At 42.8% G+C, this 16,932-nt stretch overlaps 1 gene segment (V, D, J or C); it reads right to left on the bottom strand.

The window, feature by feature from the left end:
- The window catches only part of LOC149862398 (Ig mu chain C region-like), a 77,601-nt gene extending 76,034 nt beyond the window's left edge, over positions 1–1,567 (bottom strand). The window contains 1 exon segment of the C gene segment in view: positions 1,523–1,567. Coding sequence covers positions 1,523–1,541 — 19 coding nt within the window.
- Positions 1,568–16,932: the final 15,365 nt, after the last annotated feature.

Below are 16,932 nucleotides of genomic sequence, written 5' to 3'. Positions count from 1 at the left end.
AAAAAGAAGAGTAGTTTTTACCTGAAGTCACGGTGACCATGGCCCCTTGTCCCCACTGGTCAAAGCCATAGTAGTCACAATAGTCTAATCTCTTATCATGGTGTTACAATAACCTATTCACACTCCTTTAGTTATTACCAATCATCTTTTTCCAGTGGCTATTTTAACCCTACACATAATCTAATCTTAATATTTGCCTCCTAAGTATTTTAATTCTCACCCAATGACTCTGAATATCACATTTAAACAATTTTTACATAATACCAGCCTCAATATTTTTTCAAAATACTTCACTGGGGTTGAATTACCCTGAACAGATGTAAGTTAAAGAAAATTTCCTGGATTTCAGGAAACCTACTTGCAATATATTTCAACATTTCTGGATTTGTAAGGTACATAAAAAGATGATACCTACCTGATGTGACGGTGACCAGGGCTCCTCGTCCCCAGGAGCCAAAGTAACTATAGTAGTCACAGCAATACATTGCCATGTTCTCATGTAACAAAAACCTACCTACATATTTCAGTCAGATTTTTCAATAGTGATTTTTGGGTGCCCAACTGGGGGTTGCTTTCAGTTTCCCCAGTTAGATTTTTTTTTAATATACTCATGTCACAATAACAGAATTTAGAAGGGTGCACTGTATGACACCGAGGCAATTTGGACACCCATAAGCCAACTTTAATCACTTTGAAAAACCGCAGCCTCAGCATTTTGATCAAACACATTTTAGCCTTACAAGATGGCCTGTCAAAGTTTCAATTTCCAACTATTCTCTACAGCCTCCTAAAAAGGAATTTCATTCCTGTTTTATCTCAGAAAACCACCCCGCTGTCATCCTAATCCTTGAAATTTCCTAGGAACCCTCTCACAGTCTCTCTCAGATTTGGAAGAGCATTAAAGTTCAGCAAAAAACTAGTTACAGCAATTTAGAAAGGGAGAGAATTACCTGAAGTGACGGTCACCATGACTCCTTGTCCCCAGAAGTCAAGATACCAGTAGCACAGAGACACTACTACTTATTTCCCTAGTACAAATATCCTGGCATGCTATCATCTTTTATGCTGAGATGATGGATATTATCTCACACCACTTATTGGTATTATTTTCCCCTTATTACATTACTTTTTTAACCTGTGTCTAGATACCGTAACCACATGGGCCCTACAACTAAATTTCTTGCAGCTCCAACATCTTGAGAAACTTTACCAATTCCTAGGTGAGATGAGCCTATTTAGAGGTTTTTAACCTTACCTGAAGTGCCCCCCTAATAAATCCTTAACTCCCTTTGGCTCATTTTAAAATCCCAACCTTAATTTCTAAATCAAGCCTAAATTTCAGGACCTTATTAGCCTATATACCTTCTGTAACAGAGATGTTTCTGAGCCTTCTGGCCAGAATATTGCATTCTTAGTAATTTTGATCACAGAGAAAACCAAAATGGCTTTTTTGCCTATAGAAAAATATTGGAGGAACACACAGGCTAGCAGCACTGGAGAGAGAAGAATGCATATCACTTACCTGAAGTTACAGTCACCATGATGCCACGTCCCCATGAGTCAAGCTCATTCCAGCACATTAGTATATCTTCCTAGCCAGGCCATACAAAAATCCATTTGATGGTTATCCCTGTCCTCCACACTGAAAAAAACCCAAAAAAGCCTCTTGCCCTCAAACAGGAATGTCAAATAGATAATAAAGGGAATAAAATTTCCCTATTGCACTTCGGTAGCACTCCAACTAAAAAGATAGCTATTTCCTGATATCAACTTAAATTTCTCTTATTGTAATATAAATCCATTTCTCCTCCTATTCCTAGTGGTTGTGAAGAACTGCATTCATATTACCATCACAAATAACTTATTACATCCTTGAAGACCTGCACCTCTCCTGTCTTACCTACTTCAGATACACTAGTTCTTCAAGATCTTTGAACATTTTTACAATTCGTTCTGTATTTCAAGAGTAAATGCTACTTATGGTGCTTACACAAAGCCTCTTCCAGGCATAGTTGAGCAATCACATTTTAACTCGTACATCCCCACAGAAATCTGTGTTGGGCAGATTTCTCTGGACCAGAAAATGAGAATGAGAGGGGCTAAGGGACTCAGTGTAAGGTTTTATGAGAACTTTGTGGAGAGGCAAGGACTTAAACCTGGCTATTTCAAATCATCATTCCACTCTTCCTTTCCTAAACAATTGCATTGTTAAGTGCAAAATATATTGTATTCCTCCCTGAAATCTTATTGTTATTGTTGGATTCAGAATGAATGCATTGGTATTTGCAGTTTTGTCTTTGAAAAATATGCCATAATAGATTCTATTGTCCCCAAGTAATTTTGTAACAAGAGAGTTTTTAAGCTCAGAGAAGGCAGCAGCAAGCTGTCTAGGCAACAGTTTGCTGGGCTGTGCCGCCGTGTAGTTTAGGAATCCTCACCTAACCTTGACTTTGGCTTCTATTCTCAGCTTCTGGTTTCAGCTTTGTAATTTTGACTTTGACTTATGATCTTGACTTCTGGCTTTGTCTTTGTAGCTCCAAATTCAGCTTTGGATCTTAGCTTCCAACTTCAAAACTGCACTCCTGGTTCCTGACTCATGTCTCCCCAAGACTTTACTTGTTTCCTGACTTAATCCCTGACATTGACTTCTGGGTCCTGCCCTCACCACAATAATGACCTATCCCTGACCATCCATCTCCTGATTCCTAACAAATTTGCACATAACTGCAGACATTTGAAATAACTGTTGCCTTCCAAGTAATATGAGGCTTTAAAAAAAAGTCAGATTTTGATGTCATATAATCCCCCATGCCATAGTGAGCCTATCATTCCTCTGAATTTAAGTAGAAATTGCAAGTAAATGAAGCATTTTTATAACACCAAGAGAAAAAAAATCACCCTGGATTTCCTTGAAATCATGACCATCCTTGTCCTTCATATTCAAAAACATGCTGGTAAAACTATGCAAATGCAATGAGATTTCAATAAAAGATAATCCATGTATACATGCTTGAATATAACTGTGTCATCATTTGGTGAACATGTCTCTATGTATAAGTCAATCACAAGACCTTTATCACCAATATTAAGGAGATAGGAATGGATGGACAGACAGGTGGGTTTGAGAGTGCATGTGGGAATATATGGATTGGCAGATAGGGGCAGAAAGGTAGGAGTACATGGGACTAGGATGGAAGGGGTACTTCTTTTCATTAGTGAATGATTCCAGGGACAGACCAGTTGGTAATACCAGAACACAACTTTGAAATCTCCAGCTGTTCAGACCCTGGGATACAGTTGTTCCAGTACCTTGCGCACAGCTAATGACTGTCAAAATCTTTGATTGATTTAGTCTACCAGGTGCAACTCTATTGCACCTTCTGGCCAAACCTCAGGTCAAAGTCATGAGACACAAACTTAATTTCAACCTGCTCCTTTTCCTCTATTAGGCCAGTGTGAGTAGGCAACTATTCAATCCGGCTTCGGATCCAGCTGCTTTGGATACCAGCAATCATATCCGGAGCTCTGGACTGGGCTCTTGCTTTGATGCGGCCGAAGTGGCTCTGAAGCTTTAGAGCCACCTTGGAGATCCAGCCATAGGATATAAAGGGAATGGGGAATCAATTAAATATCTATAACTTTGTTGTTTTTGTCTACTTTGGATGCAACTTCCAGGGGAGGTAGCCTCTGTTGAGAGCATGAAGCTTGCCAAGTTTCAAGAAGATTGGTGCAGGGGTTCGGGGGGAACTGCACCCCAAATTCTTGAAAGCAAAAATCACGTCATGTGTATGTGTTAAGCCACCATGGGGTCAAAACTGCAGGGATGGTAGCCCCTGCTGAGGCCACAAAGCCTGCCAAATTTCAAAGAGATAGGTGCAGGGGTTTGGGGGGAACTGCTCCTCAAGCTGCTGACAGGCAAAACTCATGACATAGATGACCCTGCGTGTGTTAAGGCACAGCAGGGTGAAAACTATAGGCGTGGTGTCCCCTGCTGGGGCACGAAGCCTGCCAGCTGTCAAGGAGATAGGTGCAGGGGTTCTGGGGCCCTGCACCTCTGGCTGCTGACAGGCAAAACTCGTGACATGGGTGCTTGTGCAACTGACTGTGTCTGTCTTGGGACAGTTCATTGTCTGTATTATTTCCTCTCCTTAGCCTGTGGTTTTGTAGGTGTTAATCCTTGCTCGTTAATTAATTAACACCTACAAAACCACAGAATAAGGAGAGGAAATAATACAGACAATGAACTGCCCCAAGACAGAGACAGTCAGCTATATTTCATTGATTCCCCATTATACCCTATGGCTGGATCTCCAAGGTGGCTCTGAAGCTTTTCGGAAAGCCTAAAGAAGTCAGCGCTTCAATCCGGACATGCTACTTTGGATCTGAAGCATGGTACGAAGACTTGCACAGCCCTAGCCTCTATGGAAATAAGTCCCACCTACCAGTTCAAGCCCTTCATCCCCAGAAATGTGCTCTCCACCCTGCTCCTGCTTTCCCTGCTGTCCCAGAGCTGGGAAAGCTTCATAGCCATTCCTGCTTGCTCCAGCCAGGCTGCACAGGGATAGGCTCAACTAGGAACAGCAGCAGCAACAATGGGCAAGAAGGTTCTCTCTTCCTATGCTTGCTTCCGGGGGTGGGACTGGTCAGTGGCGGGGGGGGGACTTCCCCCACCCATTTCCACTGCTACCAGTGTCACTGTCCCACCTGAGCCCAACCAGCTTATGGCCTGACTGGAGCAGGAAGGAGGGGCTTTGAAGCTTCCTCCACCCTAGGACATCAGGGAAAGCAGTAGTAGCAGTAGGGGAAGGGGAGACAAGGGGACATGCCTCTAACTATGCAGAAGATAAGGGTATGCTGACCTGCTTTTGGGACTTTAAAAGTTACCACAGGCTCTAGGCCTCATCTACCCACACAGGTGGGGGAGAGGGAGGGGGAGACCGGGAGCAATAAATTGCTGCATTCTGGATTCACTTCTGGGTAGGCCCCAAACTGCTGCTTAAGTGAGCTGGAAACCCAGCTATTAAGCGCAGTACCCAGGGCATCCTCAGCACCTTCTTCAGGAACTGGATGTGCATGATAGGAGCAGAGGGACAGCACTTTATTTCTTGGAGGGATAACGGAGCACCCTGCTTCCACGTTGTAAACCATACCCTTCAAGTTCTACTTCTATGAATACAAATAAGCTGGCAGTGTGCATAAATCAAGGTATTTCCAGGAGAAATAGGGACAATAGGGATTGTACAAAGCACAGTGGGCATGGAACACTCCAAGCAGTTCTAGTCACCTGTGGGCAGGATCTCACATTGGAACAAGGACAGAAATAGTCTGCAGCGATGAGCAGGAGATGGAGAGGCTGTCAGATGAGAAGAGAACAAAAAGCTTGGCTGAAGGGGTTGGATGAATGACATTTGGCTGAATGAAGGCTGAAAGGGGTCAATGGCTTTGCTAAACATACCATAGTGTGAGAACATCTTCCAAAGCTAAAGGACCATGCTGGCACAAAAGCAAATATGGATAAACTTGCCATGTTTAGTGACTAGAAATAACGGTCACAAGTTGGCAGAGGGTAGATTTAGGCTAGACATCAGGAGGCGCTACTTCACTGTGAGGGGGGCCAGGATCTGGAACCAACTTCCAGGTGAAGTGGTGCTGACTCCTACCCTGGGGATCTTTAAAAGGAGGCTAGATGAACACCTTGCTGGGGTTGATGACCCCAGTACTCTTTCCTGCCATGGCAGGGGGTCGGACTTGATGATCTGCTCAGGTCCCTTTCGACCCTACTAACTATGAAACTATGGATGATTCAGAGGCCGAATCTACAAATCTAAATCGAATCGTGGGAAGCTTTAGGATTTCTGAATTGATTTGGAAAAGTTTCGGAGATTCAGTCATAGGGTATAATGGGGAATCAATGAAATATCTATAACTTGTTTTTTTTGGCTGATTCAGATGAAACTTACAGGAATGGTAGCCTCTTCTAAGCAAGTGATGTGTGTCAAGTTTCAAGGCAATAGGTGCAGGGGTTTCTGGGAAACTGCACCCCAAATTTCTGAAAGCTGAACTCATGTCCCATGTATGTTATACCACAATGGGGTGAAAACTTCAGAGGTGGTAGCTCTTTCTAAGGACACAAAGCCTGCTAAGTTTCAAGGAGATAGGTACAGGGGTTTGGGAGAAACTGCACCCCAAATTCTTGAAAGCAAAATTCATGTCACGTGTACACGTTAAGCCACAGCAGGGTCAAAACTGCAGGAATTCTAGCTCCTGTGGAGGGCACAAATCCTGCCAAGTTTCAAGGAGATAAGTATAGGGGTTTGGGGAAAACTATACCTCAAGCTGTGGACAAGCAAAACTCGTGACATGGGTGATACTGTGAGTGTTAAGGCACCGCAGGGTGAAAGCTGCAGGCCTGATAGCCCCTGCTGAGGCCACAAGGCCTGCCAGCTGTCAAGAAGATAGGTGCAGGGGCTTCTGGGTTCTGGGGCCCTGCATCTCTAGCTGCTGATAAGCAAAACTTGTGTCATGGGTGCTTGTGCAACTGTGTCTATCTTGGGAGGATGGGTGGAACTACTGCAGGCCTGGCTGCTAAGTTACTGTGTTACCAGTCAATCACGATTCATTCAGGGACCTCCTCAATATACAGTAGCTAGCTAGTAGCTACTAGGTAATGAGTTAATGAGCAAGGATTAACTCCTACAAAACCACAGACTAAGGAGAGGAAAGAATCAATACAGAACTGAACTGCTTCTGCTCCAAGACAGAGACAGTCAGTTGCAGAAGCACCCATCTTATGAGTTTTACCTGTCAGCAGCTAGGGGTGCAGGGCCCCAGAACCCAGAAGCCTCTTCACCCATCTCCTTGATGGTTCGCAGGCTTTGTGACATCAGCAGGCCTGCAGCTTTCACCCTGGTGTGCCTTAACACACAGTGTCACTCATGTCTGCAGCTTGAGATGAAGTTCCCCCCAAACCCCTGCACCTATATCCTTGAAACCTGGCAGGCTTTGTGGCCTCTTCAGGGGCCACCACCCCTGCAGCTTTCACCCTGCTGTGCCTTAACACACACAGGGTTATCTATGTCCCGAGTTTTGCCTATCAGAAGCTTGAGATGCAGTTTCCCCAAACCCCTGCACCTATCTCCTTGAAACGTGGCAGAATTTGTGGCCTCAGCAGGGGCTACCATCCCTGCAGTTTTGACCCCACTGTGGCTTAAGACATACACGTGACATGAGTTTTGCTTTCAGGATTTGGGGTGCAGTTTCTCCCAAACCCATGTACCTATCTCCTTGAAACTTAGCAGGCATTATGCTCTAATCAGAGGCTATCATCTTGGCAAGTTTTATCCAAATTGGAGAAAAAACAATGAAATTATAGATATTTCATTGATTCCCCATTATACCCTGTGGCTGAACTGCCGAATCAGCTCTGAAGCTTCAGAGCCGATTTGGCTAAATCGAAGCGAGAAACTGATTCAGAGCTCTGAATCAAATTGCTGGCATCCAAACTGGCTGAATCCAAACCTGAATCTAATAGTTTCCTATTCTCACAGGCCTACTGTTTGCTACTAGGTTACCAAGGGTTTCCTGACTGCATCATGGGGGCAGAGGGGTTGTGTAATAGTGAGACACTATGTTGCCCTGGGAACAATAACTGAAGCCCCTTCCAGCTTGTTGAGCCAACAAAACAAGTTTGGGCATTGAAATATCCCTTTTATTATCATCCTAATATGGAGTTTTGGAAATCTACAAACAGCATTATATGACAACTGCCTGAAGCAGAGCAGGGGATTGGTTTCAAGATTGGAAAGAATTTCTGTGGCAATGTTTCCCAATAAAGTGAGTAAGTACTGAATATTAATAATGATACATCAGCCTTCAAGTATCAACTCAGTTATCAACCACTCAGAAGTATTCTATTGGAAAGCATCAGTTATCAATCTTAAAGTCTATGCTATCAATCATCAACTATCAATTACTCATCAATCACTTGTATTGGTCATTAGTCTATTATTAATCTAGTGATCATTATCTATTATTAGATGTTATCTGTTTTAATGACGAACAGTCATTGTTCTCTCTTTATTCACCTGTCTATCATTGACCTTCCTTCTCAATGCTCTTTGAGTCAATTTTAAGGCAAAGAGGACTACATGTTACAAAAGTAGATGCAATAACACTTTTTCCATGGACTCAAGCAGGGTAGAATAGGGCCATACTTAGCTTCCCAAGTCCACTTAGGCACCTAACAGATGGAGTAGGATCTGACCCATACATGGAAGATGTGAATAGGCATCTGACTAGATCTATATTCATTGAGCACAGGTTATATTTATTAGTCTATTTATAAAACACCTAGTGTCTGATAGTTTGTGCTTCCTTCTACTTCTACTGCATCAGTCTCTAGTCTCTTTTTGAGTAAGGTCTTTACATTGGGGAACACTTTGTTTTGCATGTAGACACAATGGGGACCTGACCACTGATTGCAGCTTCCATGAAATTACAATAGTAACCATTTCTTAACTGTTTTGGTGAGCTGAGGCATGGAGAAGGGATGGAGCCACTTGCTCAGCATCACACAGTGCATCTCCGGCTGTGCTACGGAGCTACTCCAGTACTCCAGTACTTGATCTAGCTTCACACTATGGAACGATTGTTAAAACACTGTTCACCTTATGAATTCAGAAGCACAGTCCTTGTCCCACTACAACTTTTGAGTGCATTCAGCTGCCATTTCATTGTCATGAGTTGCATTTTGGGTCAGCTGCTGAGGATTTTCCACCATCTGTGCAGAGGGTTTTTATGCAGTGCTGTATCACTGTGATCCCCAGGTATTCACTGTGATGTACAGTCCAACAAAAACCTGCAGCTTGGTTTGGTTTCTCTAGTCTCCTTGTTATAAACAAGACTCTAAAGCCCATTTTCTGGAAGGAAGCACCTCTTTTACTTGCACTCAGTGGAGTGACTTCCCAAACTGCAAACTTTAGGAATAAAGGCCACATTCAAACAGATTCAAGTTTGATCTAGTCCTACATTTGGTTTTGACATACTTCAAAGAAAGTTGCAGACAGGATAGCTCACCCACAATCCTACCCCTAGCAATTACATATTGGTTTAACCCATGGAGTATACAGTTTTGTATTCTTTATGAAGCTTTGTACTATGATGCCAAATATCCTTGTTAGCCTTATAAATGGCTAGGGCCTATTTAAACCATGCCAAGTTCTTAGGTTCAACATCACTTGGCAAGGAGTTCTACAGTCAACTCTATCTACTGGGTGCTGAAGTTCTGCAGAAAAGCCACAATAATAATATTGAGTAACCTGTGTCTGATCTATTTAGCTTATCAAAGAGAAAGTGATTACCGGGCAGTTTGATCACAGTCTACAAGTACTCTCCACAGGTGTACAGATGTAAAAACAAAACAGATGTAAAAACCCTTATTGTTAAATTACCTGTAGTCATTGCTTATCAATTTTGAACCTTGCATCAACAGTCACCCATCAACAGATAAATGTATAACAATCTAATGACTGAATACTGAGGCTAGATACAGCCCACCCTGGAAATAAAATATGAACTATTTTAACAGGAATGGTATTAAAGCCCCAGAAAAAACCCCAAAACTCACTGACAGTTGTGTTGAATTTTCCTGCACTGGAGACATTAAATCAAGATCTGGTATTTTCTCTAAAAGCCACATGATAGGTCAAACAGGAATTAATCCAGTAAATTCTGCTGGCCTGTGCTATTCAGAAGGTCTGAACAGATCCACGATCACTGATCCCTTCTGATCTTGTACGATGTGAATCCACAGTTTGCTCTGAAAGGCATTCCATGCAGGTAGTCAGTGCTGTAGTTAGTACTGACATAAGACCAGGAATCGACTTCCCAGGCAGTCCAGTCCCATCCCCCATGTTCATAAGTGACCATTTATCAAATGGAGTACTACAAATTGCCTTTGCCAACCCCTTACACATACCATGGCCATTAAGAGCATTATGAAAACAAAAACCAGATTACTGACAATATGCCACAAGTAAAAAGCAGGAAAGACAAGGGCTCTACCAGTGCCCCACCACTGCAATGGCAAACAGGTTAATAGGTTAATAAAAGGCAGACAATTTAGAAGTGCCCTCAAGATGCATACTGCAGCCCCTTCCTCCCACCATACATATACTTCACAGCGCTCACCACCAGAAGCTGTCTTCCCCACTTAAATGTTGAACAGTATCAGAAAGAAAATAAGCTTTAGGGAATAGTTCTCTCCTAAAACACGTGGTTCTGATTTGTCTCAGTGATCAGATACCCAAAGAAAGAAACCCTGTTCTGATTCCATGTAGCATTTACTATATTTCTAAGCCTTTATGCTGTTCCCCAGTGGTTTTCACAGTCAACAACTGGCTACCATGTAACATTCATGGGTTTACTCTCTTTTATTTGATCACTCTTCTAGTGCCACCTCTAGTTTCACTCAGAATTAAGCACTCCTATGTTGCCTTACCAATGAATATAAGGCAGACTGGTACCTTATAGACTAACCAAAGTTGCTTTTTACTAACACACTTCTGTGCACTGAAGTTCACTTTAGCAGATGTTGTGAAAGCATCCGATAAAAACAGCTTCAGCCCATGAAAACGTACGCCAAAAGTTTTCATAGGCTGAAGCTCGCTACTGGATGCTTTCATAGCATGCATGTTTGTGAATGAGTGTGAGCGCGTGTGAGCACATGTATGTAAAACAGAAACATGCATTGCTTAGTTTGTAAGGTGCAAATTTATTCTGCCTTATACTTGACATCAGACTACCACAGCTAACTATGTCTCTATGAAAGCATATGTCAGGGCAGAGATTTCTACAACCAACCAGCCAAAGTCATGGCCAAATATAACTTTAAACCACTTGAAAAGGAGGAGTGGGAGCTGTTACAATATCACCAGTATGTCTGCCTGCTCCTGTAGTGATACAGGTTGGCCAATTCACTAACAACTTTAAGCCTAAATACAACAGGACTAAAACGGTAACATTTTTGCTATGCTTGTTTTGCTATTCGGGGCATGCAGATGCGACAGAAACATTGGAACAGCTCACATCGCTATCATTTGATACAGACACAGATCCAACAGCTGTACTATACCCTCATATGGAACAGCAAGTTGCTTTGCCTGGTGTGTCTCTCATACTTTTGTTCTCTGGATCATTCCCCAAGATATGCAATCACTCATGGTCTCCACAACGGTCAGCACTTGGATGCTCTAACTTATGTCTGATTGCCATACATCCAGTTTCTAGAGGGCCACTGGCTTTGGGGGTCAAGGCATATTCCCCCAGATCAGACATTTTGGGCTCATTTCCATTTGCTTAGCTGAAACTTGGGCTCACAGTTTTTGGCTAGGTGGCCACACAGGAATAGCAAAAAGGGGGCCTCGATCTCAGTTTCAACCTCTCAGTGCTAAAGTATGCAAATGACATGTCTCATTCAACAGCCATGTAGGGTGAAGCTTAAGAAAAAGTCATAGCTTTAGTAGATCAGTCAAGGATGAGAATGGCTCCTTGGAAACCTCTGGGGGGTTTCGTGGGTTTGGGTTATGAATAATGCTCAGAAGTATTAGGAACAGATGACATCAAGTAAGAAGGGGCCATGTTCTACCAGCTAGTCATGGTTCCCTCTCCAGCTCTGGGAGGACTGTGGGATCTAGTGGGATGGAGCAGGATGAAATGGGAGCCAGGGTGCCTCAGTTCCATTCCCAGCTCTGGAAGGGAAGTGGGGACTTGTTAGATGAGAACTGAGCATCTGTGTTGGGGGATGCGGGAGTCAGGAATCTTTAGATTCATCATGAAAACTCGGAGGGAATTGGGGTCTAGGGTTGGGAGAGTGGCTCCAGGAGCTGGGACACTTGGTTCTACTGTTTTACTACCAGCTTTGGAAGGGGATAGAACTAAATAGGTTGGAGGTGGAAGATCAGGGCCTTCAACAAGGACCTCTGGACTTATTACCTGGAGATGGAAAGGGAGCCAGCTGCAGTGATCAATGCAGAAGGGTCTGGGATACAGGACTCTAGATCTCACATATAATTCAGACAGGAGCTGGTTTGGCCTGCCTGTTTGAAGGAACAGAGAAAAGTCTCTTCTTCTGAATGTAACTAGTTTTGATGGTTTATGAGTTCTGATTGTGGTAGGCCATAATTATGATAAGGTATAGTAAGGCACAGTGCTGAAAAGCAGTATGGGTGAAAGGGGCCTCATGACTGCTGGATGACCCAATAAGAAAGAAAAAAAAGTCACTAATGAGCAAAAAGATACTGAGGGGAGTACAAAAACAGCCGCTAAAAAATTTGAGGACTAATGTAAAAAGGCAGAACTTGCCTGTGAGACTGAGATGACAAGTGTAGGTGCATAACACCGGCAAATGAAAAGCCAAAATGAACATTTCAATAAAGAGAAAGAAGAATTGGCATAAGGCGGGGGGGGGCACAAATGTATAAATGCAGAGGTTGAGAGACCCGTTTCTTGTAGAGACCTAGGGGATCATGAATAATGTATCATATCTCTACCTGTGAAGGACAAGCATCACAAAAGTTGGTTTGATTATTAATCAAACTGACTGGGGTGCTGTCTGATGGCAATAAATCTTTTTGAGCTTTTGCTATCTGACACATATCCCAGATGCGTTTTCTGTGTCACCTTTGGAATCTGGAAGATGGTTCGCTAGCTTTGGCCTACCAGAACACAGACTTCAGCAGCCCATATATCAAACGGACAATAATCAGATAGCACCCCAAAAATACTCCACACACCTCAGAACAATAGATGGGATTTAGTTGTGATGAAAAAAGTTTAATGCAAGGTGAGATGTACTTTAGCTTTCTGAGAAAGGATGTTTTTAAAGATGATATAATGCTCATTTCATGGGGATAGGTGGTCTTTAAATAAATCATTTGCTGAAGCCCACATGCAAACAGCCAGCATGAAAAATGTTGGGGTTGTTATTTCTATGATACACATGAAATATAACAAGGCATCACTGCTCTGTGGTTACTAACGGCCCACTTCAGTCTAAATACCAGCTGGCTGTACTTTGTTTCACCACTGATAAATCACTCGGAGATGCAGCCTGTGTTCAAAATCTCTCCATCCTTGGCAGGAAGCATCTGCCCCTTTCCTGCCTGAAACTCATCAAGAAAGTCACTTCCTTTCACCAGATGTGGAGTGAAGGTCTTCATTCAACTTGGCATTTCTTTGGATCAAGGTCTGAGGTGAATGCAAGAGGAAGCGATAAAGAAGTCACCATATGCACCAGTAAAGACCTTATACAGGGCTGGAATCTGGGGAAAACCCTGTTTTTCATATAAAGATTTTATGGGAGCGGATGGTGTGGGGGGAATTATTTTACCAATGGCTCTACTAGGACATTTTAGCACACCCCTCTGCCACTAGCAGTAAAGGCTTTTCCTGCCAAACAGTCAGGGATGTGGAAATGGCTTAGGAAGGGCACAGCAGCATGTAGGGAGATGAGAGAAAACATTTTTTGGAGATGGTCATGCTTTGAGCGGGGGTTTGGACTAGATGACCTCCTGAAACCCCTTCCAACCGTAAATTCCTAAGATTCTAAGAGGACCTGGGAACCATGGTTCAACTGTGCCGTGGGCCTTCCAGGGTTGTTCTGGAGGATGTATTTTTCCTATTTTTTAAAAGTATTAGCAGGGGTATAGGTTGTAGCTGAGGACATATCTACCTATGTGATTGGTAGGAGTTAGGTAACTAAATTCCTCTGAATGTCTAGGTCTGTGTGACTTAGACGGCCAAGTCAGAAATGAATTTGGTATTTTGTTAGGTTCTTGGAGGAAATTTTTGAAGGCCCTTCATATCTAATACCCACTTCAATAGGAGCCAGGTTCCATAGAACCTACCCATCTGCTTAGTCAACTAAGTACCTTTAAAAGTCTACACTGCTCCTAGCCTTTGGTGTTGGGTGGGATACTGTTTTCTCATCCCACAAGATAAGGATAACCCACCATGACATATTGGAACAAAGATATGAATTGTAAATAGAAAGTGAAGTGAATTAAAACACTTTTTATTTCTGTAACTTCAAAATGCTACATTTTGATTTTTGACCTCTTTAAATTTTTAGGAAAGTTTCTTATGGAAAAAACCCTAAAACAAATTCACTTGGAGCCAGGATCTTGGTATCTTCCTTTCCAAATGTCAAAATGGGAGGTTTTGAAGTTTCAAAGCAATTTTCCAAAGAAGACAGAGTTTAAAAAGCCACCATGAATATAGACTGAAGACCGCAAAGGTTTAACAAGTAAAATTTCTGCTCTCTTTGTAGAGGTGAATGGAGAAATATTTAAAAACTTAAAGAAATAAAATAAAATCCATGCTCCATCTCTCTATTATTTAAAAAATGGCAGTGATGGTCTTTCCCACCTTCTAACCTTTGTAAACTAAAATCTACCTCTTCCCATGTGTTTGCATCTGCAACAATAGCAGTTCCCTATACAAGCTGGGGCTCTGAGGCACTAACAGAACATGTAGATTTCTCTTTTATTGGAACCTTATGCATCCAGATTTCAAGGTAATGCACTTCCTTTTGAACAGTCCTACTTAGAAAACCCCAGATGTGGATTTATTAATGTCAAGGAGGGCTATCGAGGCTGATTGGAGTGAAGAGAGCCAACCGTAGGAGTTGGTGAGATCTTGGCTTGTGTAACCGAGCAAAACAGAATCTGAGGGGGAATGGCACTGCTCTTTCTAAATAAGCAAAGGTGTAACTACTGTGCACTGGGACAAACGGGTTAAACTGGTTGGGGATGAAACAGGGATGAAACTGGTTGGGGATAACTTGAAAATGAAGAGAAGAAGGTTTCTAACTTGTCAGGGCTGGGGAAGGTCCTGGATCAACTTCTCAAGAGGAACAATTGGAGCAAAAATCTTACCTGAATTACTAAATGAAACTTGATCAGTTTATGATAGGGATTATATTCTCTTGGGTGCTTGCAGTAGCAGGATATTGGATTTAATGAGACAGGAGGACCCAGCCTATTCTGCTCTGCTATTGAAAGGACCCAGAGAGAGCACACTTCCATTATCTGTAAGGCTATTAACTACTTCACATAGAGCAGAACAGGTAGCAAGGGGCTATTTTGCCCTGTGTAGTTGCTGGACAAGAATAGCTCTCTCAAAAGCCCTCCCGAGCCCTATTTTTGTATGTCCCATAACAGTCACACTATGGGCAGCAATCCCAACTGACCTTATAAATCCATAGGAGGCTGGATGCTTCATCCCTTTGCTCAAGCCATGAAGAGAGTTTTTGCTTGGGAGTGTACCACAGTGCTGCCATAGTACCCCCCACAGTGTTAGGCATCACACCAAAAAGCTAGCTCAGCTGCAGCTGGATTCTCTGCCCTGACTGTACTGACTCCTAGTGCAATGTTCACACCAAACATTATGAATACTCAGAACAGTAGTTCTTAACCTTGTTAAACTAAAGGGCCCCCACATTAGATCTAAGCCCCCCCCATGTTAACTCTAGGCTTTCACTCATGTTTTGACTACAGAGTTGCAAAGAACTCAGCCCACAACAGGGCAGCGTATTTTTGACATTACTGATTCCTATTTGCCATTTCTGGGTTTATCTTTGAATCACATGCAGATATTTGCATTAACAATGCTAATATTATGTAGCACCCTTAAAAGGATCTCTCATCACCCTGGCTGAGAATCATTGGATGATCTAGGCCTGTTACCACCTGCAGTGAAGGTCAATAAAAGCGAGTTTGAGAAGAGATAGTCTCAAGGTTACAATAGCAGACTGGAGCTCAGGGAAAGTAGGTTTGAGTCCTGGATTTGGTACACGTATAAGGGTAAAAGCATTTATATTTCTTCATGCCTCAGTTTCCCCATATCTAATACCATTTATCTCATAGATTAATCTGATGGATCATTCACAATGCACTCAGCACTGTGCACAGAAGCAACTCTAGGGTTTGTAGGTTCTACAGAAAAACACATTGCTATGAAGCATAGCTAGACAGAGGCAGGGGAATTGAAAGGAGCCCAGGGGAATGTGGTGCCTGTGAACATCAGTATGGGGGAAGTCAGACAGCACAGCTATTCAGCAGATGAGTTAGGTTGTAAGATATGGCTGCTTGCAATAGTATGCGACTGGATTCACTGACCCAACTGTAAGCTATACTTCTTTTTGTGGCCATACTGAAATCATTCTGCAAACAAAACAATGACAGAATCAGTCACCTCTTTTCCAAAGTGATGCATTCACACAGCAAGTTATTCCAGAATAACTCAAACCAGTCCTTTGCTCCAAGGACTCAGGTCCCTTAAACACTATTGACAAGCACTTGGCAAGTGAAAAGCCTAGTCAATGAGACATAATATCATGGTGTTCAAACAGTGTGTTCTACAGCATAGGCTCTAGTCTGCTCTACTCCTCACTGGCCATGCAGGGGTGGCCTCTTTTTGTTACTTTAATTCCATCATACACCCATCAGGTAGTTTTTGTATAGGAGCACATCACTGTGCTGCTGTATTGCTCACTGTGATTAGCTCTATAGCTAAAACACACTGCAGAAAACAGCTCTGCTTCCCAACACAAAGGGCAACATTTGCACTAACATGCAGCTTTCTAGCTCACAGTCTAAACCTGTCTTGCTCACTGTCCTCTCCCTCAGGAGAGCTAGTACTCATTGCATTAGGGCAAATAAAATGGTGGGATCAAGAAAACCTGAGAGATGATACAAGATACCTTAGTACCTAAGACTCTATGGCAGAGAGGGCATTTGGGCACCCCCTTTTGGCACAGTACTGCTGCAGTTCTGTCTCAGCCCCAACTCATTGCAGCAGCAGTTAGAAGAGTCCAACCCTTGCCAGGGTATAAGAGTACTGCATAAGAACCACCAAACAAAGGAGCCTTCAACT

Source organism: Crocodylus siamensis, chromosome 6 (genome assembly GCF_052110815.1).
Source record: "Crocodylus siamensis isolate JL-2025a chromosome 6, ASM5211081v1, whole genome shotgun sequence".
NCBI classification, from domain to species: domain Eukaryota; kingdom Metazoa; phylum Chordata; order Crocodylia; family Crocodylidae; genus Crocodylus; species Crocodylus siamensis.
The sequence above is the reverse complement of the archived record's forward strand: the minus strand, read 5'-3'. Positions and strand labels throughout refer to the sequence as shown.